General features: G+C 34.9%; 1 protein-coding gene across 8 annotated transcripts; it reads right to left on the bottom strand.

Annotated features, from left to right (window-relative positions):
• Positions 1–604: 604 nt before the first annotated feature.
• LOC137829571 (uncharacterized) lies at positions 605–26723 on the bottom strand. 8 transcript variants are annotated; one of them, XR_011084031.1, is made up of 18 exons: positions 26483–26713; positions 25684–25753; positions 23822–24568; positions 23600–23734; positions 23374–23487; positions 11483–11541; positions 10786–10852; positions 10396–10639; positions 10211–10294; positions 9662–10080; positions 8533–8594; positions 6645–6714; positions 5691–5771; positions 5455–5556; positions 2223–2347; positions 1460–1594; positions 1293–1383; positions 605–953 (listed from the first exon to the last, which is right to left on the bottom strand). XR_011084031.1 is itself a non-coding variant. In XM_068636397.1 (18 exons), the coding sequence occupies exons 1-18, from the start codon at positions 26527–26529 to the stop codon at positions 858–860; spliced, it is 2514 nt and encodes an 837-aa protein (XP_068492498.1). In that variant the 5' UTR covers positions 26530–26723; the 3' UTR covers positions 605–857. The 8 variants fall into 8 exon arrangements, 2 of the variants coding, with proteins under 2 accessions (XP_068492498.1, XP_068492497.1); XR_011084034.1 differs by lacking the exon at positions 1460–1594 and having other exon boundaries at positions 5653–5771; positions 10396–10488; positions 10588–10639; XM_068636397.1 differs by lacking the exon at positions 1460–1594 and having other exon boundaries at positions 10396–10488; positions 10588–10639; positions 26483–26723.
• Between the last annotated feature and the right edge of the window lie 401 nt (positions 26724–27124).

Below are 27124 nucleotides of genomic sequence, written 5' to 3'. Positions count from 1 at the left end.
GATGCATGATGACTCCTATCTCTAGAGATGTGAACCATGTTCATAAAATTATCAAGAGGCAAAAGTGTTGCATTGCAATGAGTGCAAGCATAGATCGGTCTATAAACTAAGACATTTTTAAAAATTTTGCAAAAATCCTAGACCTCTTAAAGTTTTTACAACATAAGTTCAAATATAATTTTAAAAAATAAAATTGGAAACGATTTGGTTTACCTACAAAGTAAATATGAGGTCTAAATCTTTATTAAAAGATGGTCATTTTATGACTCATTTAAGAAAAGGGGTCGCACTTACTAGATCAATTGTTACGATTTATCAGTTTCATGGTTAGTTATTAATATGAATGTTTTATTACAATCTTAATCATTGGCTTTGCAATCAGAATAATAAAAATAATTTATCCTCTAAAGTGTAGTTCTTCCCTTGAGAAAAAACTAAAATGAGAATTATTTTGAAAGAAGTGGAAGGAGGGTGAAGAATAGAAGCTAGTTGTCACAATTTTTTTATACACTTTTGCAGGAGTTAAAGTATGGTAATGGCACGGCTGTTACGCTTAAATTTAAACAAAAACAAATAAAGACACGGTTTTTGAAAGACTGGGTAGTGTAGGTGTCAAAGACAGTATGTGTCTAACTTTAAATGTTGAAATGTTACCAACGAATGTCAGTCAAAGACAGAATGTGCTTTCTACATCTAATTGGCCTATCAACATATAAAACATTCCTCACAATGGATTCCTTCCCTAACTTTATGAGATAATTAACATAGAAAATTGGGCAGTGATAATCAGAAACAACTAAGAACTCCTGAGTAGGCAGGAAAGCAAGTGGAGTTCTGCTGGCACTGCTCTGCGAATTCTATCTATCAGTTTCTTGGGTATCGGATTCTATTTTTGGAGAGCCACTATTATGCAGACTTTCGCCAGATTCCTCGGTCTCAGCATTCGGTTTGCTCTGTTTCAGAGGATGTGTAAGAGATAATCATTACAAATAATAAGCTCCTACCATCCCAAAAAGACCAGTAAAGCCCAACCATATGGACATACCCCGAACTAAAAGTAGACAACCTTTTTCCTTGAAACATGTTAGATGTGAGTTCAAATAACCGTGAACATAAAGATAACTTTTGCAGTAAAATTCAATTTCAATGGATTGTTCGTTGGACTGGCATACCAACCAACAAATAGCGAACTCTTCAGAATTCGCAACTCATAATTGTAAATAACAAAATTACATGTCTTCTGCATGAATACAGGCAATTGGGAGTCAGAGAGAGGTCAGAAAATATTTTACCTTATTTCTGTCACGCCAGCCAAGTCCAAAACGTAGCAGACCAATTTTCCGGGAGGGGTTTTCAGACTTTGGGCTTTGTCCACGACCAGCCCTACAAAAATAGCTCCAATGAAGTTGAGCGAAGAAAATTTGGTCTTAAAAAATAAATGGATTCATATATATCATACATGCATCAAGCTCTTTCTATTGGAATTCCTTCCCCGTAAATCCATGGGAACTGAGTGAGTTACGTCCACAGGACTCAGATGACAGAACATACATTATTTACGGTCAAGTATTAGCAGCCAGCCACACCACAGCTTCTGTAAAACTTAAGGTCAAACTCAAGCTCTTTCTATTGGATATCATATTTGAAATTTTGAAGGTTTCCCAGAATACCACATATAAAAGTAAGAGTGACTAATCCTTTCAATATAATTTTAACTTTTCCAGTTCAGCATTCGAGAAATGCAAATAATGATATTTGCCCAGAGACTCCCTTTCATTAAAGCCCCACATACTTCATTGCTATTCAGTTTCGTCAAGGAAACCTTAAAGCCATCTAGGGCCATTTTAAACTTTGTTTTGCAATACAATACGGGGCTATTTTTTAAGCTTTTCCCGCATTTCATAGTTTACCAAGTACAGCACAGAAAGTATTTAACTTTGTTTTGCAATACATATGGGACTTCTCAAAGAGGCAATTTTCACCTGTTTTAAATCACGAAAATGATCTAAAGTTGCTTTACTCTGCTATCTCGTATCTATCAAGGAAAAAAATATAAAAGTAAACCCTAATCATAATATCAGACACTTCGAAAACAAATTTCTCAAACAGGTTTATGAAATTATGAATACTTAATTGGAGGTTCATAAATGAAATTATTGTGGTCTTGAAATATTGAGTTCCTTCCAAGACCTTGTTCATAAATGACTAAAATAATGTTGTACCTTGGAGAAGAAAGTGCTTTGGATTGGCCAGATTCATATTGAAGGGTAGCCTCCAACATACTTTCTGCCATAACGACTCGCTTTTGCATCTCAGCAATTGATTGCATGGCCTTGTCGTACTTTTCCTGCATATTTATTATACTGGAAATAGATGTAATCATGCCTAGTAAGATCCTTAATAATGAGCAGTGTGGTTTACTTATTTCTCTCTGGGAAATAGATCTGTGCATCTTATTAGAATTTAGAAAGCGCTTCAATGCCATGGACATGCAGAGGGTATATAGATTAAACACTTGGATAAAATGTGTTTTTGGTTTCTTAATTTTGGTCAAAAAAATAGTTTTAGTTCCTATACTCTAAATTCGATGATTTTGGTCCTTATGTTTTTAATAATTTGTGAAATTGGTCCTTTGTCCATAAAGTAGGACAAACTTCAATTATACTAAGACCAAAGTTTTCATTTTAAAATGTAGGAACTAAGCCATTTTACCTGAAAATTGAGGGATCTAAATTACATTTTACCTTTAAAACAAAGATAGAGAAAATAGTGTTTCTCAATCATAATTAACTTGATCCATTTAGCCAAAAAAAGAAAACCATCTGTGCAGCACATTGTGAGCTAAATACAACCACTTAGAAAAGAATATTTTCTTTCCATGAACATTAGCAAGAGAAAAGGAATAAGTAAATAAATTAGGTATAACGAAAGATTTAGAGTATCTCAGTTTTTTTTACTTCTAAACTACTCATGCATTTCTATTCTTATCAGGCATGTGAGACATACAGAAAAGTACCCAAACCTATACCAAGCACTAGTGAAAAAATATTAAAAACATAATGCATGTCAATGAAACTCAGATTTAGATGAGTGTTGCATAATCAGGAGAATTGTGCTGTAATTAAGTGCACAGATTTGTTAGTGATTTTATTTCATTTGATTTGTAAAGCTTTAAACACCCATTATTTCTGGCTTTCATTACCAATTATTTCTTTACTTAATTAGGTTGTAAAACAGTCTATAAATAGAGAATGTAATCACATTTATCAAATACATCATAAATACATTTCATCTATTTCTTTCAACTTGGTATCGGGAGACTCTGCTTCTGCAATTGCTGCAATTATTTTCCCGGGCAGTCTTCATTGCTGCAATTATATTTTTTGGACAACCTTAATTGCTGCAACTTTTTTTTCCTTATCTTTTCTCCATTGACCACCACCTTGCACCATTGACCTTACTGCCACTGGCATTGGCCCACTGCCATTGACCGCCGTTGAACACCACTGCCGACGCCGATCGCCAAAAACTGCCACCGGAAAATTTTTCCGACGAGTTTTTTTTGTGTGAACAAGACCAAATTTTGCCAATCTGCAAAACTTAGTTGCTTTTGAGGTCTCATGGACTCCTTTAGTAAGACATCTAGCTATTGTTCCTTCATTATGAGTGGTAAGAGTTCTAGTCTCTTATCCTTTAATGCTTCTAGTACTGAAAATAATATCTGAATTATAGACTCTGGTGCTACTGATCATATGACATCTCATTCCTCTTCTTTTTCATCCTACACTGCTTCATTTGGTAATCAATATATTACTGTTGCTAATGGTTCCAATACCCCCGTTACTGGTCGTGGTAACATTTACCTTCAACCTTCATTTCCTTTAAAAAAATGTGCTTTATGTTCCCAAATTATCCAATAACCTCTTATCTATTCAAAAGGTTACCCAAGATTTAAATTGTTCAGTGGTATTTTTCCCTCCCATTGTGTTTTTCAGGATCTTGTGCAGTGGTATTTTTTCTTTCCCATTGTGTTTTTCAGGATCTTGCCACGGGGAAGACTATTGGAATTGCTAAAGAGTAGGGCGGGTTCCACCTAGTTATGGTGCTATTAATGAAGGAAATAAGGTGTGCATACTTAAGAAGGCCCTATATGGTCTTAAACAATCACCTCGTGCTTGGTTTGGAAGGTTTACTCAAGCTATAGTATCTTTGGGATACCGATAAAGCCAAGGTGATCATACTCTGTTTATAAAACATTCTCAGAATGGTAAACTCACTCTACTTTTGGTCTATGTAGATGATATAATTATTACAGGTGATGATGAGATTGAAAAACAAAATTTTGAGGGAGAGACTGGCTGCTCAATTTGAGATGAAGGATCTTGGGAAGCTGATGTACTTCCTTGGGATAGAGGTTGCTTACTCTAGACAGGACATCTTTATTTCTCAAAGGAAATACATCCTTGATCTTCTTAAAGAGACTGGTAAGTTGGGTTGTAAGACCACTGGAGTGCCAATAGAGCAAAATCATAAGATTGAGAATGATGAGGAAAACCCAAAAGTGGAGAAGACACAATATCAAAGACTTGTGGGAAAACTCATTTATCTATCACACACTAGGCCAGACATAGCCTATGTAGTTAGTGTGGTTAGTCAATTTATGCATGATCCAAGAGAAAGACACTTGCAGATAGTAGATAGAATTATTCAGTACTTAAAAGCCTCTCCAGGAAAAGGATTGCTATTCAAAAAAGGGGAAAACTTATCCATGAAAAATATATACTGATGCTGACTATGCAGGATCGATTGTTGATAGGAGATCCACCACAGGCTACTGCATGTTCTAGGGTGGAAATCTGGTGACATGGAGGAGCAAGAAGCAAAATGTAGTTGCAAGATCAAGTGCAGAGGCCGAATTTAGAGCTATGGCTCAAGGGGGTGTGTGAACTATTATGGATGAAGATCATACTTGATGACCTAAAAATAAAATATGAAGCTCCTATGGGCTTGGCGTGTGATAATAAGTCCGCTATCAGTATTGCACACAATCCGGTTCAACATGATCGAACAAAGCACATAGAGATACACCGACACTTTATTAAGGAGAAGTTGGATGATGGTCTTATAGCCACTGAGTACATCCCGTCAAGACTCTAATTGACAAATATGTTTACTAAGGGACTTCCCACAAAACAATTCGAAGATCTTACTTGCAAGTTGTGAATGATAGATATACATTCACCAACTTGAGGGGGAGTGTTGCATAATCAGGAGAATTAAGCTATAATTAAGTGCAGATTCCATTCTATATTTATTAGGACAGATTTGTTAGTGATTTTATTTGATTTGCACAACTTTAAACACCCATTATTTTTGTTTGCGAATTTAGTCAACTGCAAACTGTAAGAGTGAATGACCTGAATCACAGTAATCGTAAGAAGGGGGAAAGGTTACCTGAAGCTCATGAACTTGTAATTTCTGAGTTGCAAGTCCTTGCTCTGCTCTTCTGCGAGCATCTTCTGTAATTTTTTGGTCCTGCTCTAGCCGCACTAGAACCTGTGGCATGGAGAAGATTTTAAAGTTTTCTCTATGACATATAAAGACATTCTTCTTAATCTCTATTTATTTATACATTTTTGCATATAAGCTTACAGAAATAGACACTGGAGAAAACAGGTGCACACTAGAACCTGCAGCATGGCAACTTCTTGTTCTTTCTTATCATCAAGGGTTTGTTGTAACTCGGCTACCTCCTCCTCCAATTGCTCAATCTGTATGATTACAACATTTTTGTAAGCCTCACAATCCAAAAGACCAGAAGAAAAATGAATTTGCAGAGAAAAAGAAATCATAAACACAATTGTACATGGAAACTAAGCAAGCTTTCCAAGTATTTATGCCTTAGGCATCATTTTAGCATAATGATGTCTGGAATATTGTTAGAATCTCTTGATTTATGCTGCATATAATATTTCCTTGTACAATTTTAATTACATAATTAGGAGATTTAATTACAACATATAGTTAGGAGGAGGATTAACAGATTGACAATATATTTTATATTTATCGATCCCAAATTATATGGATAGATTGTGCCTCTTCTGCCTCTTTACCTAATCTCTTAAATTCGACAGCTTCAAATATATCAACAACCAAGCTTAATACCACTAAGAGGAAAGTTAACTACATGAATTTCAGAGTGCCTTTATTAAAAGCCCAAACTTCATAAAATCCATAGAGTTGATGTCTTTTTAAATGATTTCTTGTGTTTTCTTCAGTTTTCTTCTGCCCCTATTAATCACACTACTTCCATTTTTTATCCACATTTTGTACAAGGATGTTTGTTTGAGGGAGAAAGGGAGAGGGAGAGAAATATTGATCAATAGATCTTGGCAATAAATGTCTAGTTTAAAACAAGTCAAGTGACTTTTTTTAAGTGGCCATGTGAATTTAAGAAAAGTTTAATGTTGATATCCATATGTAGTTGAATGACCAAAATTACTCGATATATATTTTTCTTATGGGCAAGAAGAAATAATAATTTCCAATTTTTCTTTTTACACATTTAATAAGCGTAAATACTCAATAAAATACCAAAAATGTGAAAGGTCACACAAGAAGATGAATCATCCAAACAGATATACCCTTGCATTCAACTCCAGACGATTGTCTTCCTTCACCATCTCCATTAAAGCTGTTTCTAGCTCCTCAGCTCTGTTCAAGGTTTGGAAACACATACATGAAAATGAGTTAATTGTCTTTAGAAGATATCACGACAATCTAACATCACTGTATACATAGTTATCTCATATTAACAAAGAAGCACGGGGAATGAAGAAGAAAAGATACAAATAAGACATCGAAAGTGCTAAAGGCAATGCATTATAAAGATTTATTAAGTGGTTTGTTTACCAGGTAGAAGACCTAATTGGAATATAAAGCCAGTATACAAAATGAAGAATATTTCTTAAATGGTTCTACAACCTGGCACAAAGTATGGTAATATGCATTTATTGTTGGTTGGGAACTATTTCCAAACCCCTTTTTGGCCAAGCGGTTTGGATTTTAAGCAAGAAGACCTAATTGGAATATGAAGTTAGAATGCCAAATGAATAATATTTTCATAAATATGTGAACAACGTGGCATAATATGCAGTTCTAGGAATGATTCCAAACCCATTTTTTGGCATGACCTGAACATGATTATTGCAAATTCTAGAAAGACTATTTATAGACTTTGAAATATTGGCTGAGTATAGAAGAGTAAAAAAAGTCTAAGCATTGCACGTTCTTGGGTGGAAACTTACTAAATTGGAGAAGAAACAAAATGTAGTTGCAAGGTTCAATGTGTAGGCTGAATTTTGAGCTGTGTTTGAATTGTTATGGTTGAAATTATTTTGAGTAACCTTAAGGTGAATTGTGAAGAACCTATGACCCTTACTCTGATAATAAATAAATTTTTAGTACTTATTAAATATGACAGGGCAAATCACACATAGATAGATCAACATTTAATCAAAGAAAATCTGGATTATGGTCTTATCACTGCCTCCTACATCTCATCAAGACTGCATCTAGAGATTTGTTCACACAAAATGGTTTCATGATCTCACATGCAAGCTAAAAAATGATGGGAAGGGTGTTTAGTTATAAGGAGATGTTATCAATCATTATAATTATGACCATTAAGATAATGTAGAATACTACAGGAAATATTGTAATCATTATTGTAGAGTAGTAGAGCCATATATATACCCTCTTGTATTGGTTTAATGTCACAATTGAATTGAATAAGTTTTCTTCTGTGTTCAAGTATTCTCAAGTAAATGTATTTATATAGATAATTCATATATATATTTTTCATCCTTGTAATATACTACTTTTTTGGTTATGGTCCTTAAATTTTTGTTAAATGGTCCTCGTAAAATTGTTTTTTTCTTTTTTAGTCCTTGTTATTTTGTTTTAGTGCTTGTAAAATGCTTAGAATTATTGGGAATCCCCATTTCTTGCAGATATTTAGAATTCATGATTTAGGTTGTATAAATTTGGAATTAAAATATTTGGCATTAATAGTTGTAAATGCATTTTTTCTATTTATGAATGAATAGAGAATTGACAAAGAATCACAACCAATTTATCTGATAGATACCAGTGAAAAATCACAAAAATGATAGACATGTATATACAAGGCTACATATAAGGAAACAAGTCACCCCTGGTAATCAGAACTTATCTCCTAAAATCAGAAACAACCTCCCACACAGACTTCGGAAAAGAATCCCTTAATTCTAGGATTCTTAACTTCAGATTTTAGGGACACTAAAAATTCTTATATTGAACGCCCCTTTAATTCCAAGGATTTCCAACCTAATAAACTAAAATAATGTACATTTAATTTACAATATCTACACTCGCAGGTAGACAGTTTTTACAGTTATATTCTAGCAACTTTCTTTTATAAGTAGCAAGCTGGGGGGAAAAATAAGTTTAAAAGAGCTTGAATTACAATTTGAACTCCAAAAAGACAATTACCTGAGTATGGTAGATCTTTTCTCCTCCAGCAACCTGCATAACTCAACCTTCAACCAAACCACCTGCGCAGAAGCTGTTAATGATTGAAACTTAAAGAGTTGCACAAGAGCTGATTATAATAGAGCAATTATATAAAGGGAAAATATAACTGTAATTCAAAATTAAGCCAGGAAATTAGATTATGAAATGACATTAATGTAATATATTATCAATGAAGTTGTGGTTGAAGCATTGGAATCTGGAAAGACTACTGTCATACACAGCAAACCAACACACGCATAATACAAAGGATTATATTCGATGGGTTTTGCATCTATACTCACAATCAAAATATAAATTTTGTAATCTGTAAAATGTATAGTATTACTAATTATTAATGATTAGTTACACTACTCAAGTATTTAGACAATCAGATAGCTTGAGCTGCATCCTACCAGTTCTCAACAGACTCCAGCTGTCCGAACAGAATCACAGCCAGCTAACTAACTATTACAGGATGCCGACTCAGCTTAACCTGCTAGCAGAGAAAAGCCTAACACTAAGTATACTATCAGGGTCTAAATCTAAAACATGAAAATTTTTCGAATCTTCAATAGTACAATTTTCTGATGCACAAGATTTAATTCTATTTGAAAAGGAAAAATTCAGGAATATAAAATCAACCAATAAAAGAACTATAGAAGAGCCAGAATATGTCAAAATTACTCAATATAATCTTATTCTGATTCCTTTTCAATCTTTTAAGTGAAACTGACTCAAATGCTGCAGCACAGACAGAATCATAACATGGCAGCTGTAACTGTGAAAAATAAACTTAAAGAATGAAGCATATTATGACAACTAAAATTACTCATGCATGTATTTCATATCAGGTGTGTTATTTCACATTGTAAAGCATGCAAGCATCTTTTACCACTATTAAGTTAACTATGTTAACCTGATCAATATAGAAAGACAAAAGTCACATCTCGAAGGCATAACAATAGCATACCAAGGTGAATTTATAAGTCAAAATTGTGGTTAATGGTTGGTAAATTTCAATATACTTCACAAACAAAGGCCTTTTTGGGGAGAGGAGGGAATTGAAGAGGAAAGTAAATGTTGAGGTGTAGAATGTAGAGGAAGCAACCTGATCCTGGGGATCTGGAAGGGCCTCCAGTTCTGAATCTACATTGAGGCTATTAAGCATTTCATTTAAATTAGAGGAACGAGACTCCAATTTTGCACTCCCATCAGCTACTGCATCACTTTCTTCTGTGGTTTTTCTTTCTTCTACCATAGACCCTCGATCATGTTTGAAACTATATAGTTTAGTTGCAACCCCTTTCGAATTCTTCCAAGCCCTTCCCTTCATAGATCTTTCTTCTATGACGACTAATACAGAGGGCAGATGTTTTTCTCTTAGTTCCTTCAATCTGGCCTCAGTCACTGCTAGATAACCCATACAAGCCGTAAAGACAAGTTGGCTGCTATCAAATGTTGAACCAACAAGTGATTGCAACAACGTAATTGCATCACCAGCATCTTTTGTTGTAACTAATGCCGGACCTAGAATAAGAGATGAAAACTTGTGTTACTTTAAAGAAGATATAATAAACAATAATTTAATTTAGTTTAGAACTTACACATGATAGTTTGCACAGATAACTCAAAAACACAGGAAAGTAAAATTCAATACCATATAATTCCATTAGAGCCAGTGCTGTTCGAAATAGCATAACACGATTCCCTTCAAATAGTAGCACATCCCAAACTCGAAGAACTAAGACGGAGAAACACAACATAAGATAGCATTTAAGAATAAATAAAACCAATACTGTAATATTAAAAGACACAAAAAGATTCACTCCATATAAATCTCACCACTTTCCCAGGGAATTATGTTTACAAAGATTGATAGAAACCAAGATCCAGATATCCATGGCACCTGCACTCCCAAGTAATCCAGATGATTAACTGCACCAAAACCATCAGTAGAATAAAAAAAAAATCCAAGCTGACTTAGAAAAGCAACTACACGAAGATTACTAAAGAGCAAAGATAATAAATACAAACCCAGTTTAGGAAATCTTTCACGCATCAATTCCTCAAAAATAAGCTGGTCCACCTGAGACATGAAAAACTTCCATGATTGCAAAGAGAATTACAAATACTCAATACTAAAATTATCAAAAAAGGCATGTGACTAGGGAAACAGGATAAAGAAAGTTTCCTTTTTCAAAAAAGAAATAAGGACTGGAAAATGATCATTACTTGGGATTCTATCATATCCTCAGTATAATAGCCCGCAAAATATTCATCAATAATGCCAACAAATGCCCTGAGATATATCAATATAACATTAGATAATACAAACTGAAGACAAACCAAGTGTTGTTAAATAAAACAAAAAGATATATATATATATATATATATATATATATATATTTAAATAGACAGCATTTAAAGAAGATCATGTTTACCTAATGATCAGTTAACAAAATAAAAAAATTGGTCAAAGTATTATGTGGACAAGTCTGGGCAGATATGCACCAGTACAATTCAACCCAGTTATGGAGACCAACTAGTGTAGGCCCACATTTAAACAGGTTTGCATTTAACAAGCTCGCAATTAAACAGACCAATCCACATACCTTACTAGTCTTTTTTTTTTTCCTTCTCAAAATACTAGATTTGTGGGCCAGTCCAAATGGTCAGTGGGTCAGTCCAAACAGATTATTTTTTACTGAAAATGAAAAATTATATATATGTGTGTGGGTGAGTGGATGGGTTTGGTTAAACAGGTTGCTCTGCAGGGCCTGACCAAACCCATTCAATTCACATATTTCTCAAATCAATCCATGTACATCTGCAATAAAACCAACCAAGATTTTGCCAAGCCCAAGATATTTTCTATGCTGAAAAGAGGGACTAACAAGGGGAATCTATACGAAAGCTTTCCAAACCTTACCAAAAGGCATTTTCTTCTGGCATAAGAAGTAGCAATAAACCAGCAAAGAAATTCATAGCCTGCAAGTATTAAAATAACATAATTTAATGACAGGTTATGATGTCGATGGCAACCGCGAGGAGTACCATTACCACCAGTGAAGAATTGTTAGATACCATCAAATACAACAACCACCACAATAAAAAGCAAGAACTATGGGAATACATTGTCAGTATATATTACACCTCATACTTCACACTTCACAGGACACAGAAAATTTAAAATTGACTTAGGCTCAAGGCTTTCAACATTCAATATTTCTTTTGTAAAAATACATTTTCTGTTTGGAGGTACGAACATGAAGCAGGAACCTAGGAATCAAGATATACTATAACTTGAAAAGGATTTAGTTGCATGAGAGAAAAATATCTTATTGAATTGAATAATTGATCTAGTACATACGCATATATATAGAGAGAACACTATAACTAAAACAATTATTAAAAAAAGATCTCTAATATCTTATAACACTGCATTGTAATGATTACAATATCTTCTTGTAACTTAAAAAAGTATTTTCTCCTAACTCAACACTTCCCCCAAAGCTAATGAATAGATATCTATCATTCCAAACTTGCATGGAAAGATCTTTTGTAAACAAATCTGCTAACTGAATCCTAGATGAAATATAAGTTGTTATAAAGCCACTATCTAGTTTTCTTTAGTAAAGTATCGGTCTATCTCTATGTTCTTGATCCTATCCAGCCACTATTAGCATATTTATGATCACATTATAAAGTTGTAGGCTTTTCAAATGTCACTAAAATCATTCAGAATAATTCTCAGTCATAACAATTCACACACCCCATGTGCCATTGCATGGAATTCAAACTCAGCACTAGACTTTACATCAACAATTTGTTTTTTACTTCTTCAAGTCATCGAATTTTCATCCAAGAACATGCAATATCTTAAGGTGGATCTCCTATATGAAACAGACCCTGGATAATTTGCATCAATACACCTTTTTTATTTTTCTCATTCCTCTCAAACAACAATCCCCTTCCTCGACTTGTCCTCAAATATTGAAGGTTTCTTTTCACAATATGTAAATGTCGCTCTCGTGCATCATGCATGAACTAACTAACTGCACTCACAACATAAGCTATGTTAAGTCTAGAGTGGGCTAAGTACATGAGCTTTCCCACAAGCCTATGACATTGATCCTTATTCACAGTAGAACTACCTTCATCACACCCAATTCTATGGTTTTGTTATATGGGTTGTGGTCTTCCAATAAATCTTACCTATTTCTTTGAGAAAATAAATAACATACTTCTATCTTAAGAAAGTACTTTAATTTTTCTAGATTCTTCGTCTCAAACTAAGCAACAAGCTTTTCATTCAACATTTGTATCTTATTCATCACCCCCTACAACAATCATGTCATGTAAAGGTTCTAAGGTGTCAGAAAAATGGACACTTACCCCTAGCTCAAAGGATTAGAGTTGTTCTCAAATCATGTTAGGTTGCTTTTGTCCCCTTTGATATTGCATATAGAAGAAAATCTATGGACGACTAATTTCCAAAGTTGAACCTGACTCGATAACAAAGTTACCCTCGTTAGGAGCAGCTTCAAAAGCATCCATACAAGAGGAGCCAAGAGAAGTACAAGGAGTACCAAGAGTAGTATGAGTATGGAAAGGTTCCCATATGAAATGTAAGGTTTTATATCTCATACGAGTGATACATGACTTGTTAATTAAAGAAACCAATAAGTAAATAAATTAATAATAAAGGACAAAACAGTAATTAGGCTAGTTTGATGGGCCTAGCAGAATCATAGAGTTTATATTTATGTAAACACTAATGTAGAAACAAAGTCGCCTCCATGAAAAGTATGTACATTTCTTTTCCCTTCATCCATCAAGAAAGAGAAATCATAGAATAGAGAGTCAAAGAGTAAAAACCTTGGATCAACATTCATCTAATTGAACTTTCTAGAGCACTGAAGAGTGATCTCTCATAAAGAGAGATCCTGTTTTGGTTTTCTATATTATGCATTTATTTGAAAATCGATAAGTTTTTACGTTATGTTTTTTCATGAAAAAAAGGACGAGTTAAGAGACTTCAAAGACTCAGCTTCTATAAAAATCTCCCGCTAAAGCTGAGAACTCAAGTAAAAGGATTCAATTTCATCAAAAGTGACATCCATTGAAGTAAAAGAACTTTTTACTCAAAGGATGGTAACAACAATATCCCTTTTTATCAGAGGCATAACCAATTAATATACATTTAACAGCTCTAGGATCTAACTTCCTACAAAACTAACTATGAATATGAATAAACATAACACATCCAAAAACCCAACTGCAAAGGCTAGAGAAAAGGAACAAATGAAAAAAAAGAAGACATAGACTCAATAAGGCTAAGACCATCTAGAACCCGGGAGGGTAATAGGTTGATAAGATAGACAATATTGAGGACAACCTCTCCCCTTTTGGGACATACATTAGAAAAAGAAGGACCCATGTCAATTCAACTGAAAAGGATAGAGTCCTACAAAAAATTTAAAAATTTGAAATTTCCTAATAAACCTTCCTTGGGGGATGACCTTTTAGTTCTACTAGATGAAAGAGAGCCTTATTTCCATGAACTTGAAGCAAGTCTCCTAGGTGTAGCCAAATTTCTTATAATGAGAGCACCAACAATCCTCCCTACCTTTTGAGTTTCATGTTCCAAGGGTTTGAGGTTCTAGATCAGAGAGCATGATAGTTCCTCAGTGGAGGACTCACTCATTATGATCATTCAACAAGTCTCACCACCCTAAAGAATGTGGAAGACTTCAGACAGGGAGGGAAGTCTTCTTGTGCTGGGAAATCATGTCCTAACAAAGTTATATTTAGAATTCAATCCCGATAAGAACTTAAATATTTGGGATTGTTCAACAAACTGGAAAAAAAAGTATCCCTGCTATTTTCAAACTTCAAATTTTGGTACTAGTCCAACTCAGTGACCCTTCATTATTCCATAGTGTTTAGCAATAGAGGAAGCACCCTATTTGGTAAAAAATATCTTGTTTTCTAACTCATGACATGTAAAGATGTCCCATAACATGGTATTTCCAAGGTCTTCCCAAATTTCATATAATTTCTACTCATTTTTGTAGTCCCGGATCCTCGTAGCCGTGATAATTTGAGTCATTATTGTGCTAAATTTGAAAATTAGGGTTATCCTAGGATGTGGCCTCCCATTTAATATGGTTAAGCTTATTCATACCTTTCAATATGTGTCTAATAAATTGAGTTCACAAGAAATAATTTCAACCATTAAGAAAGTTATGCTCAAATATTATGGTAGATTGCTAAGAGTATCATACACACACAAGATCGGAAACCCATTTTTGGAAATATAATGACAGTACTTAATGTAATCAGATCCCCGTGATTCAAGGATATAATCAGATCCCCATTATTCAGGGATATCATCAGATCCCTATTATTCAGGGATATAATTAAATCCCTATGATTCAAGGATATTTACTTCATACACTTGAATTCTAATTATAATTTTCTAAATATGAAACTTATACTCCCCCTCAAACCAGTGAATATGCATTTTCCATTCCCATCTTGGAACCAATCCATTCAGAGTTGTTGTTATTCAGCCCCTTTGTTAGGAGGTTTGCAATGTTGTCTTAAGAGGAGACATGGAATGCTTATTTGACCACTATCTAATTTCTTTGATCAATTTTAATATGTTTGGTTCTATTATGTTGCACCAAATTATGGGCTATGTTAATAGCAAATTTATTATCACAGTAAAGACTCATTGGTTTATCCCACTTTATTCTTAAATTTTCCAAGATGATTTTCAACTGTATTAGTTCATAGATCTCTTGTGTCATTCATTGCCTTGAACTCTACTTCAGCATTGGGTCTTGCTACCACACCAAGGAAAGTACAATATCCATTAGTTGATCTTTTATCCATAATTAACCTAGCATAATCAACATTTGTATATACTTAGAGATTTACATTCCCATCTTGTTTGAACAAAAATCCTTGTCTGGAGTCCTTTTCAGATATTGCACAATTCTTAGTGCAACCCATCAGTGAATCTCCTTTGGTTGGTTCATGAAGTGGCTTCTAGAAATCATTGCAAATGCAACATCGGGTCTAGTATGAGACAAATATGAGTCTACCATCGAATCTCTAGTACATTCCCTTGTCAACAAGGGTATCTTCTTCGCATTTCCCAACTTCAGATTTGGATCAATTGGTGTACTTACATGCTATCTAACTAGTTTCCTTCAATAAATCAGTAATGCATTTTTGTTGGGATATGAAAATACCGTTTTTAGAATGGACTACTTTAATTCCCAAAAAATAATTCAATTTTTTTGAAGGTCTTGATTTCAAACTCCTTGGTTAGATGTTGGCTTAATAGTTGTTGCACCTTTTTATCATCACTTGTCAATACAATATCATCCACATACACCAGTAACATTGTTACTCCACCTGACCCAATGTGTTTAACAAATAGTGTGTGGTCTCCTTATCTTTGTTTGAAGCCGAAACCTCAACTTAAGTAAACCTTCTAAATCGTTCTTATGGTGATTGTTTTAGTCCATATAATGCCTTTTTCAATTTGAAAACAGTATTGACAACAGTTTTCCCACCATATTCAGGGGAATTCCATGTAAATCTCCTCTTCATGTTCCCCATGAAGAAAGACATTTTTTACATCAAATTGTTGCAAGTTTCAACCATTATTAGCCGCTAGAGATAATATCACTCTAACTTTGTTCATTTTAGCAACTAGGGCAGATGTTTCCAAGTAATCCACTCCATAAGTTTGAGTGAATCCCATTGCTACTAACCTTGTCTTGTACCTTTCAATGGATCTGTCAGCCTTGTATTTTATGGTATATACTCATTTGGATCCTACTGGTTCTTTCCCTTTTGGTAGAGTAACTAACTCCCTAGTATTATATTCTTTTCTAATGCCTCCATTTCCAAGTCCATGACATGTTTCTATTTTTTGTCAGTCAATGTCTCAGATAGAGAGGTAGGTGTTGTGGTGGTATTTAGGCTTGTAAGGAAGGCTTTATGAGTAGGTGAGAAGTGTTTAAAGGATAGATAATTGGCTAAAGGGTAGTGTGGTTTGGTAGTACATTTTCAAATCTCTTTTCTAAAGGCAATTGGAATATCTAGGTCCTCATAGGTTGCTGTCAAACTGGATTTAGGTTCCTATGCAATTGAGAAACCAAAGATTGATTACACGATTAGAAAAAATAGTTACCTCATAATGTTGGATTGGATTCATGAACATGAGAAAATTCCGGAGACCTCTGTCTTCATTGTGTGAATAAGATTTTTTTCTCAAATCTTACACCATCCCCATGTGAAGTGGAATTAGTGGATTCAATGGGTTGAACTTCTTTCTTAGAATCTGTTTCTTTTTCAGTTCATGTTTTTGGTCTAAGTCTAAAATCAAGAAGCAGTAGAGGAGAATCATCTTCCTTTCCTATAGTCTCCCCTTGAAGATGATTTAGGTGAAAGTGACTTTGTTTAAAAGAAAGTGACATCTCTACACACATAATTTTTTGGATAGTGGGTGATAACATTTATATCCCTTTCGTGTGGATGATGAGTATCCAACATAGACACATTTTAAGGCTCTAGGATCAAGTTTTCCTCTAGCACCACTATGGACATGGACAAACTATACACACCCAAATATTCTTGGAATGAGTTTATTTGATGTAGTCATATTGATATAGAAAGAAAAAACAGAACCTCCATAAGACTTTTTGAGGTAGAACACTAGAAGGTAGTCTATTAATTAGATAACATGATGAGGACCTAGAAAAGAGTGTGCCCATTGATCAAGCCCAACCTTCCTAGGGGATGACTAGGAGCATGACTCAAGACACAGAGCTAGATCAAGATCCACTAGCCAATGCTTTAGTGCCTAGCCTTCCCTAGAGGATCACGAGGCGTAGAGCACAGGCCTAAAGAGTTTGAAGATGTGTTTCAAGATCCCCCTAAAGGATTACCTCCTCTAAGAGGAATTGAGCACCAAATAGACTTTATACCCGGGGCTTCTTTACCAAATAGACCAGCATATAGGACCAATCCAATCGAGACCAAGGAAATTCAACAACAAGTGGAGGAATTAATAGCTAAGGGTTGGGTCAAAGATAGCATGAGTCCTTGTGCTATGCATGTGATTCTTGTCCCTAAAAAGGATAGGAGTTGGAGGATGTGTACGGATTGTCGAGCCACAAACAATATCACCATTAAGTATAGGCATCCCATCCCTAGGTTAGATGACTTGTTGGATGAGTTACATGAGTCTCAAATATTTACCAAAATTGATCTTAAGAGTGGTTATAACCAAATTCGGATTAAACCGGGAGATGAATGGAAAACCGCCTTTAAGACCAAATTTGGTTTATATGAGTGGTTGGTTAGTCATGCCCTTTGACTTAACCAAAATGCTCCAAGCACCTTCATACAACTTATGCACCATGTCTTAAGACCTTTCATTGGCAAATTTGTAGTGATCTATTTTGATGACATCCTCATCTATAGCTTGTCTTTAGAAGATCATAAGGAGCATGTTAGGCAAGTATTAGAAATCCTTAGGAAGGAAAAATTGTATGCTAATCCAAAAAAATGTGTTTGCAATAGATCACATAGACTTCCTAGGGTTTGTTGTGAGTTCAAAAGGGTGCATGTGGATAAAGAAAAGGTTGCAGCAATTAGATATTGGCCTACACCCACCAATGTTAGTGAGGTACGGAACTTTCATGGCCTTGCTAGTTTTTATAGAAGGTTTGTCAAAGACTTTAGTACCATTGTCGCACCTCTTAATGCCATAGTAAAGAAGGATGTGGTGTTTAAATGGGGCCAAGAACAAGAAAGAACTTTTGAAACTTTGAAAGATAAATTGACAAAGGCACCCAATTTAGCACTTTCCAACTTTACTAAGACATTTGAAATTGAATGTGATGCCTGTAACAGGATTGGGGCTATCCTCCTTCAAAAGGGTCACCCCATAACTTATTTTAGTGAGAAACTCAAGGGGAGTCATCTCAATTACTCAACCTATGATAAGGAACTTTATAATCTTGTTAGGGCCTTACAAAATTGGCAACATTATCTTTTTTCAAAGGAATTTGTGATACATAGTGATCTTGAATCCCTTAAATATTTGAAAGACCATAGCAAGCTCAACAAGAGACATGCCAAATGGGTAGAGTTCATTGAGCAATTTCCTTATGTGATCAAATCATAAGCAAAGAAAAGCTAATGTGGTTGCGGAAGCTCTTTCAAGAAGGCACACCATGCTAAATGTTTTGGATACTAAATACTTAAGCTTTGATCACATAAAGGAAATCTACCAAGATGACCTTGATTTTTCTCACATCTATCAAGAGTGCTCAAAGGGAGGATACAAAGACTTTTTCATACATGATGGTTTTCTCTTTAAAGGGAAAAAACTTTGTGTCCCTCAAGGGTCTTTGAGGCAATCTCTTGTTAGAGAGGCACATGAGGGTGGTCTTATGGGACATTTTGGGTAGCTAAGACCTTAGATAATTTGCATGAGCATTTCTTTTGGCCCCACATGCGCAAATCCGTACATAGCTTCTGTGATAAATGCATAGCATGTAGGAAGGCTAAGTCTAAGGTGCAACCCCATGGCTTATATACCCCTCTTCCCATCCCGGACATGCCTTGGGTAGATATCTCTATAAATTTCATTTTAGGTCTTCCCATTACATCTAAGGGTACAAACTCTATCTTTGTGGTGGTGGATCGCTTTTCAAAAATGACTCATTTTATACCATGCCACAAAGTAGATGATGCTTGTTATATTACAAATCTCTTCTTCAAGGAAGTTGTTAGATTGCATGGGCTTCCTAGAAATATAGTATCTAACAGAGACTCTAAGTTCTTGAGTCACTTCTGGAGGACATTGTGGGGAAAACTTGGCACTAAACTCTTGTTTTCTACTACTTGCCACTCCCAAATTGATTGCCAGACATAAGTGGTCAATAGGACTTTGGCTCAAATGTTGAGATGCCTTATTTTCGAGAACCCAAGGGTGTGGGAAAACTTGATTCCTCACATTGAGTTTGCCTATAATTGGGTAGTTAATTCTACTACTTCTCACACCCCTTTTGAGGTAGTGTACGGGTTCAATCCCCTCACACCCCTTGACCTACTTCCTATTCCTATACTTGATGAGGTGTTGTGCAAGGTTTGTTTTGAAAAAGCTTCCTTTATTAAAAACTTGCACCATCACATCAAGCTTCAAATTGAAAGGAAGGTAAGCAAGTATGCTCAGCATGCCAATACGGGGCGGAAGGCATTGATCTTTGAACCTGGGGATTGGGTTTGACTTCACTTGAGGAAAGATCGCTTCCCTACTCAAAGGAAGTCCAGACTTCTACCATGTGGTGATGACCCTTTCCAGGTCATTAAAAAGATCAGTGACAATGCTTATGAGTTAGAACTGCCTGAAACATATTTAGGAAATAATTCTTTCAATGTTAGTGATCTGACTCCTTTTTCAATGTTAACAAATTCTCTCCCACCCGGAGAACATGATGAGGACCTAGAAGAGAGTGCGCCCACTGACCAAGCCCAGCCTCCTCAGAGGATGACTAGGAGCATGACTCAAGACACAGGGCTAGGTCAGGATCTACTAGCCAATGCTTCAGTGCCTAGCCTTCCCCAGAGGATCACAAGGAGTAGAGCACAGGCCTTAGGAGATGAGCATCAACTAGTGTCTTTATTTGTAATTTCAGTAGAATAGGTTGTGCTTTAGCATAATAGGGAACACTTGACCTTGAGCATTGCCTTTTAGGGTAGGATTTTGACCTATCTTCTCGAAGATTAGGCTATATGGTGCGGCATTGACTTAGTCAATGCCATAGTCGCACCTTACTTTGGCTTTTCCCATCCTACCCTTGCTTCTTGTTTCTCAAGGCACCATCTCCTATAAATAGGGTGTCTTCCTCCTTGTATTTTCATGTTGAATTTTATAGAAGGAAAACTCTGCACAAATTGTGTGAGGATTGTTTTCTCTAGTAATACGTCTTATCTTGAGTGAGTTTTGAGAGCTCTCAAGTGGTAGCCCTCTACACTCATCTTGCAGGCAACCATACTCTAAGTGGCGTTTCCATTCTCAACCCACAACATAAGCTTTTTTCTTCCATCCTTTTCCTTCATTTCCATTTATGCCATTTTATCTTGTGTTCCTATACTTGTTCCCATTCGGTTCTTCCTTGGTTTTGTGTTGTTCTTCCATTTTATCATTCGGCCATGTTTCATTTCATTGTTTCCTTTCATGTCTTTCAATTTCTGCAATGCATCCTCATTGTCACCTTATATTGATTTTCCTTTTTTACATTTGAAAGTGAACCTTCACACTTACTTAACCACTTGGTTAAGTTCGTGTCCAGTGGGAATCTTCCCTAGGTCTCACCATATTATTGCTAAAATCTCAATTATAAGTAAAGTGTCACCTCTAACATGGAACCATCTAAAATCAACTCACATTATAACATGCAATCAGTCTCCTCACAAAAAGATTTGGGAACCTTATGTTCAAAGAGAAGATCCCGAGTTTGGTCAAGTAGGTGCCCATTTTTCCTTTTAGCAATCCCATTTTGTTGGGGTGTTTTGACACAAGATGATTCATGAATGATACTCTCTTTACTACAAAAGGAATTAAGATCATTATTAGATCTAATACTCTTAATTCTAACACCAAATTGAATCGGAAAAAAAATTGAACAGAGCTGACTTTGGATTTTTGTTTTAGAAGGAACACCCATGTAACCCTAGTACAATAATCTATGAAGGTAATGAACCAACGAGCACCAAATACATTCAGGATATTTGAGAGACCCCACACATCAGTATGAATTAAATAGAAGGGAGAAGTGCTTATTTTATTACTAACTGGAAAAGGTACACGCTTGTAGCAAGGTCACACACTTCACAATGAAGACTCTCCACATCTAATTTATTAAAAAAGGAAGGAATAACAATTTTATGACTCTAAAGGAAGGATGACCAAGACAAAAATGTTGTAGGAGGACCTCTCTATTAGTCTTTATTAAATCAGAGGACGAGGAAACAACTATTGTTGTTATGTAGTTTTGGGGGAAGATTTGAGTTGTCCAAATAATAGAAGTCATTATATTCTCTAGTATGTCCAATCATCCTCTCTGAATGCTTGTCCTGTAGCATTCAAACATTTTCATAAAAAACAACATTACATGATAGGTCTTTCATGAGTTTTTCTAACGAAAATTAAACCGATAGACAATTTGGGAATATGATTGTTGACAACTACATCATGCAAATGTGGAAGATCAACATTGCTTAGTGGATTTGTCATGCAAAAAAAAAGAGATTCCTTAGCTCTCTTTTAAAAAAATAGACAGACAACCCTGAACAATGCTCTTTCAAAGGAGAGACATGCAACCAAAGTGAAAGTGTTGAACAAAGGCAAATCTGAAATTGTCACCTCAGGTGGACTCTAGCGAAGCAAGCAACAACAAGAATGGTTGTCGAACACGCCATCACATGCTGTGGGGGATGAGCGTGTAATGGCTGCACCGATGGCACCTCAACTTTGGGAGCTGTCAGATCAAAGAATGGCGAATATCCTAGTATGTTCTAAAGAGTAGTTGCTATTATAGATAGATAAAAGTCTATAAGATGAAAAAAGAAAAGAAAGGGGAAATATGATTGAATTAATCTATATATGAAAATGAATGTGTATTCACATATTTAAACTTACTGCGAATAAACCTGAATTTAGTGAACAACATATTTATCGTTTAATAAATATATGATACAAACTCATTTATATATAGATAGATATATTAATTAAATCATATTTTCCCTTTCTTCTTTTTTTTCATCCTATATAGACTTTTAGATATCTATAATAGCTATTACTTTTTTCTCTTTACACCTATGTGAGAATTAAACTGATATATGGGGATGCATTTAACACTATATATTCAAATGCATTAAGATATTAAAGGTTATAAAAGTGATCATAAGAATTAACCAGCAGGGTTTAGCATATTACTGCCAGCAATGCTAGTAAGCAGACCTATAACAAAGTTTATTTTCAAGCATCGTCTCTGTTTTGGATTTTATTTGTTCGATTGCTTAACCCTAGGATCACCAAATGATATCTTAAGAAATTATTTCCTATAACCAAGTATCCTGATGATGCAAGTCAATCAATATCAAGTAATTACTGACTTAATGATCTTTTTTAAAAAGCATAATACCCACCTTGACCATAGTTCACAATTGTGTTCAAGGTGAACATTATGCTTTTTATACACATATTAGAAAACAACGAAAAGTGTCACACATAAGTTTTCAACATTACACAAGAAGTGGAAGGAGATTTGAAAATTATGACACAAGAAATCAAATAACTTTTCAGTATTTAACCACATCAACTATAAACACATTTTGTAGTTCTTGTAAGAAAAATTCCATCATCTGTTATATGTAATAATTTGTAAAAGTGGATAAGTACCTAAATGTAAAGAAATTAGACTCGGCATTTATCTCTAAGCAAATTAATTTCAACAATACATGAAACATATATGCTCTATATAAACTGTAAATTAAAACATAGGAATGAACCAACAAATTCATACATAGATTTTTCAGTTACAACATTACATCACCAATAACAAAAAATTTTAGTAGAAGAAAGTCACCTAGTCCCTTCACATGAAAAATACACTTGTTTGGAAAGGGATGAAAATTTTATGAGTATGAAGTCTGATGAAGCTTGAGAATATTAGGAAGTAGTAGCAGTATTTACCAAAAAAGGTTCTTTTGAACTCCAATTACCTGACAGTACCCAACTTTAGGGTTATGTCGAGCATATGCTAGCAGTAAACGCCTCAGGGAATTTCTGCCATTTTCATCCAAAGCAGGGTGACCTGGGAAAGTTCGTGGTAAGTCCTGAGAATGAAAAGTATGGTTTAGTCTAAGGAGAGAGCCAGCATTCAATATAAAGCAAAAGATGCAGCACGTACAAATCAAAATAAAGTCCAAGGCGCATGCAGCTAATGACCTTCTCAATCTGCTTTTTCCATTTCCCAAATGCAGCAGATGAGACATTTTGCTCCTCACTTTCATTATGAGCTAACAGATCCTCATAATAGCTCTCCACCCGTCGTGTCTTCACACCTACAAAGGCTTGCCAGACCTGTAACAACAATATTGCAGTGTAGGGAAGGTTGCAGTACTTTTCCCCAACAAAAGTAGGAACTTCGGTGAATTAGAAATTTTTTACCTCTCCTCTAAGATCCTTTGGGACTCCTCCTTGAACAAGGGACTCCAGTTCTTTCCATCGGGAGAGAAGTTCAGGTAAGTCTTGATCTACTAAAGAATTTTCTTCCTTTGAGCCATTGATACCATCATCTACAGGTTTAGATTCATCTATAGATGGAAGATGATTGTTATTTCTATTTATTTCTGCACCTTTCATTTTCTTTCCCTTGACACGAGAACTAAATATTTCTTCGATGGCAATAAGAGATGGCCTAATTTCAGCCCAGTGTTGAACAACCTTACGAGTCTTTCTTTCTTCAGAATGATGCAATTCCTTTCCAGAGATATTTCCGGTTGCACTGTCAGAAATAAAATTCTTGTCACTTGAATCACCGCCTTCACTAACCCTCCCTGGATTTGTACCCTCTTTTATCTCAGTATCTCCAGAAGTGTTCGAGTCACCTCCTTTGCTAACCCTGTCTTGAATTGTCTCTTCTATTTTCACATTACCTTCAGCAGACTTCTTGCCATTTGAGTCGTCTCCTTCACTAACACTGATAGCATTAGTCTCTTCTTCTAACTCACACAACATCGTTCTACTTGAATCATCCCCATTATTTGGCCTATCTGGACTTCTCTCTTCTTTAACCTCGTCACTTTTAGGTTCAGCCTTCAATGTTTCTTTATGTTCGCTAGAAGTTGGTTGAGATGATTCAGCTACATGTTCAAGAAAGTCGCTCCATTTATCTGATCTCTCATCTTCCTCCTCCTAAGATAATGAATATCAGTTTAGGGATGATCATAAGTTGAATCTGTGCTACTTATTGTTAAAAACCAGTTCTCAAAATTGAAAGGATAAGATAATTTATTTATGCTCCATTTTTTGCAGTATCAAAGGGCTTAAATGCACACTTCTGGTGTTTAGTATAATTGTTTCTTAAAATCATAAGGAAAAAAATTAAAATGTTGCATATAAATTCATGTCATATGTTAATGCCGTACTGCAAAAGAAACATCTAGCAGTTATTTGCAATTATTAGAGGGTGAGATTGTTGCCTTGTGGCCTAGAGGTCATGGTTCAAATCCTGGAAACAACCTCTCTGCTTGTGGATGTAAAGCAAGGCGTGTCTACTTCTACCATCCCCTAATTAACTAAGTAGGAGTCTTATTCACTGGTCTGCTCAAGTCTAATCATATGATTGCCCACATCATGTACCCTTTTTGAGCCAATAGAAAAATGTCAATAAACCTCCTCTTATTTAAATTTCTTCAAAAATCCTTTCTCGTAAAAAAAGACACATGACATTAGCTGTTGGAACTAGTATGTAGTCAACGCTGAAAGCTTTTATTATTCATCTTCTTGATGCAACTACTCACATGGTCACTTCAGGAGTTTTAATTTTTTTCAAGATGTTTATACTTTAGAAAGTCGAGAAAACATTAGTTACATTTCTCCAATAAAGGTATTGTAGTTTAAAAAGGCTATTATGTCATAATGATTGGTGAAATTAATAATTTTGTTAATATGTGTGTCATACTTTACTTGAAAAATAATTTAAAGTGGAGGGAGCAATAATTAATGGATGATTAGAACAAACATCATCAGTCACAGCCAAAGGTTTGTCATTCTTTACTATTTAACAAAAGCACTCACGCAGAAGGGCAAATCTCCTTTCGATATTTACCCAATAAAGGAACTATGTCCCTTGAATAATGATGGACCTTAAAGTGCTTCTATTTAGTTACAATGATCATAAATACACAAATGGTACATTAATATCCCAAAGAAATGTGTTCTTGCATGCATACTTGAATATTGGATTGAAACATTAAACCTGGATCATCAGAAACATGGAAGCAAAATAGAAGTATAATAGTAAATACCTTGTAAATGGAAAAATACTCCCTGTATCGTTGTGCGTATTGAGGCCTTAATGCAAATCCATAAGAATCCCTGCAAAAACGGTTTGTGTAATTATAGTTCTGTCACGAAGAAAGTTAGAAGAAAAAAACAGAGTACCACTCATTTCCAAAACCAGAAATAGACAATTGCACGTAAACTACAATTTGTAGAGAAATGCCGAGCATCATAATCTCTAACGTTCTCTCCATTATCTGTTGGAATTTGTTGAAAATCACAAATCACTCAAGATTTTGTCAACAAGTTTTAACATGTTTGAAAGAGTGCTGTTAACCCCTCTCTAATTTCTAAATAACTAATAAATTAAATTACACACGTAACGCATGCATGATTCTAACTCTACCATATACGAATGCTACCTGGAATCAACCTCCAACGAGCGCTTACTCAGTAAGGACAACAACATACTTTAAAAACAGGTACAGTTCTACAGCCCATAGCTTTCGCTCGCAAAACCAAACTCACAGTGCTAACTAACGGTAACACCACATTTCAAACTCGACATCCAACTACGCTCATTAAACCGAATCCAAAACGAACAATCAACCAAAGAAAATCGATTTCGGAATTCAAGATCGGGATAAAAACTGATCGAGTCGACACTGTTGTTTTGTTTGACAGTTGGTGTGAACAGTAACTGCTACAAAGAAGCATTCCACAACGGATCCACAAATTCACGAAAAGTTAGCACCGAAGGACGCGTGGAAAATCATGTGCAGCATGCGATTTCTATAAATTGTATAAGGACACATGCGTGCATACCTGGTGGGTTCGAAATTGTGGAGGACATTGAAACTGAAGTGCGCCATTTTCGGTTGCGTTGGCGCGAATACGAAGAGAGAGAAGGATTAGGGTTTGGTGAGTTTGTTTTGGAGGAAGACGAAAGGGTAACTGAATCTTCATTCTTTCTAGCTCCATCTGTATCGCTATAAATCAACTTCATTTGCCGCTGGTTTTTGCAACTTGTGTGTTTGAGGTAGCCGTTGATGTTATGTTGCCACCTAAGAGAGTTAAGTAATAAATAAAATTATTATACCAAATAAGTATAAACATGTCATTAAAATATAAAATCAAATAATTATTAAACTTTAATTATTTACTATCATTTCCATTTCTAAATATACCATAATATTTATCATTTAATATCTTTTATTAGGCTAATGTAATTTATACTTTTAAATATTTTTTAATTTCTTTCAACTCAAACATTAATATTTTACACCCAAAGTAACTAATTCAAATATTCTATTACACGTTTTTTTAACAATCCTTTCTCTTTTCTTTTTGTGTTTCTCATAAATATTTTATAAAAAATAAAAAATAATTCTGTTTAAAAACTAATTTACAAAAAATTACTATACATTAATTTATTTAAAATCTAGTTTTTTTATTCTCCTATAACAA

Source organism: Phaseolus vulgaris, chromosome 7 (assembly GCF_000499845.2).
Source record: "Phaseolus vulgaris cultivar G19833 chromosome 7, P. vulgaris v2.0, whole genome shotgun sequence".
Lineage (NCBI taxonomy): Eukaryota > Viridiplantae > Streptophyta > Magnoliopsida > Fabales > Fabaceae > Phaseolus > Phaseolus vulgaris.
Note: the sequence above shows the minus strand (reverse complement) of the source record. Positions and strands in the feature narration are given on the sequence as shown.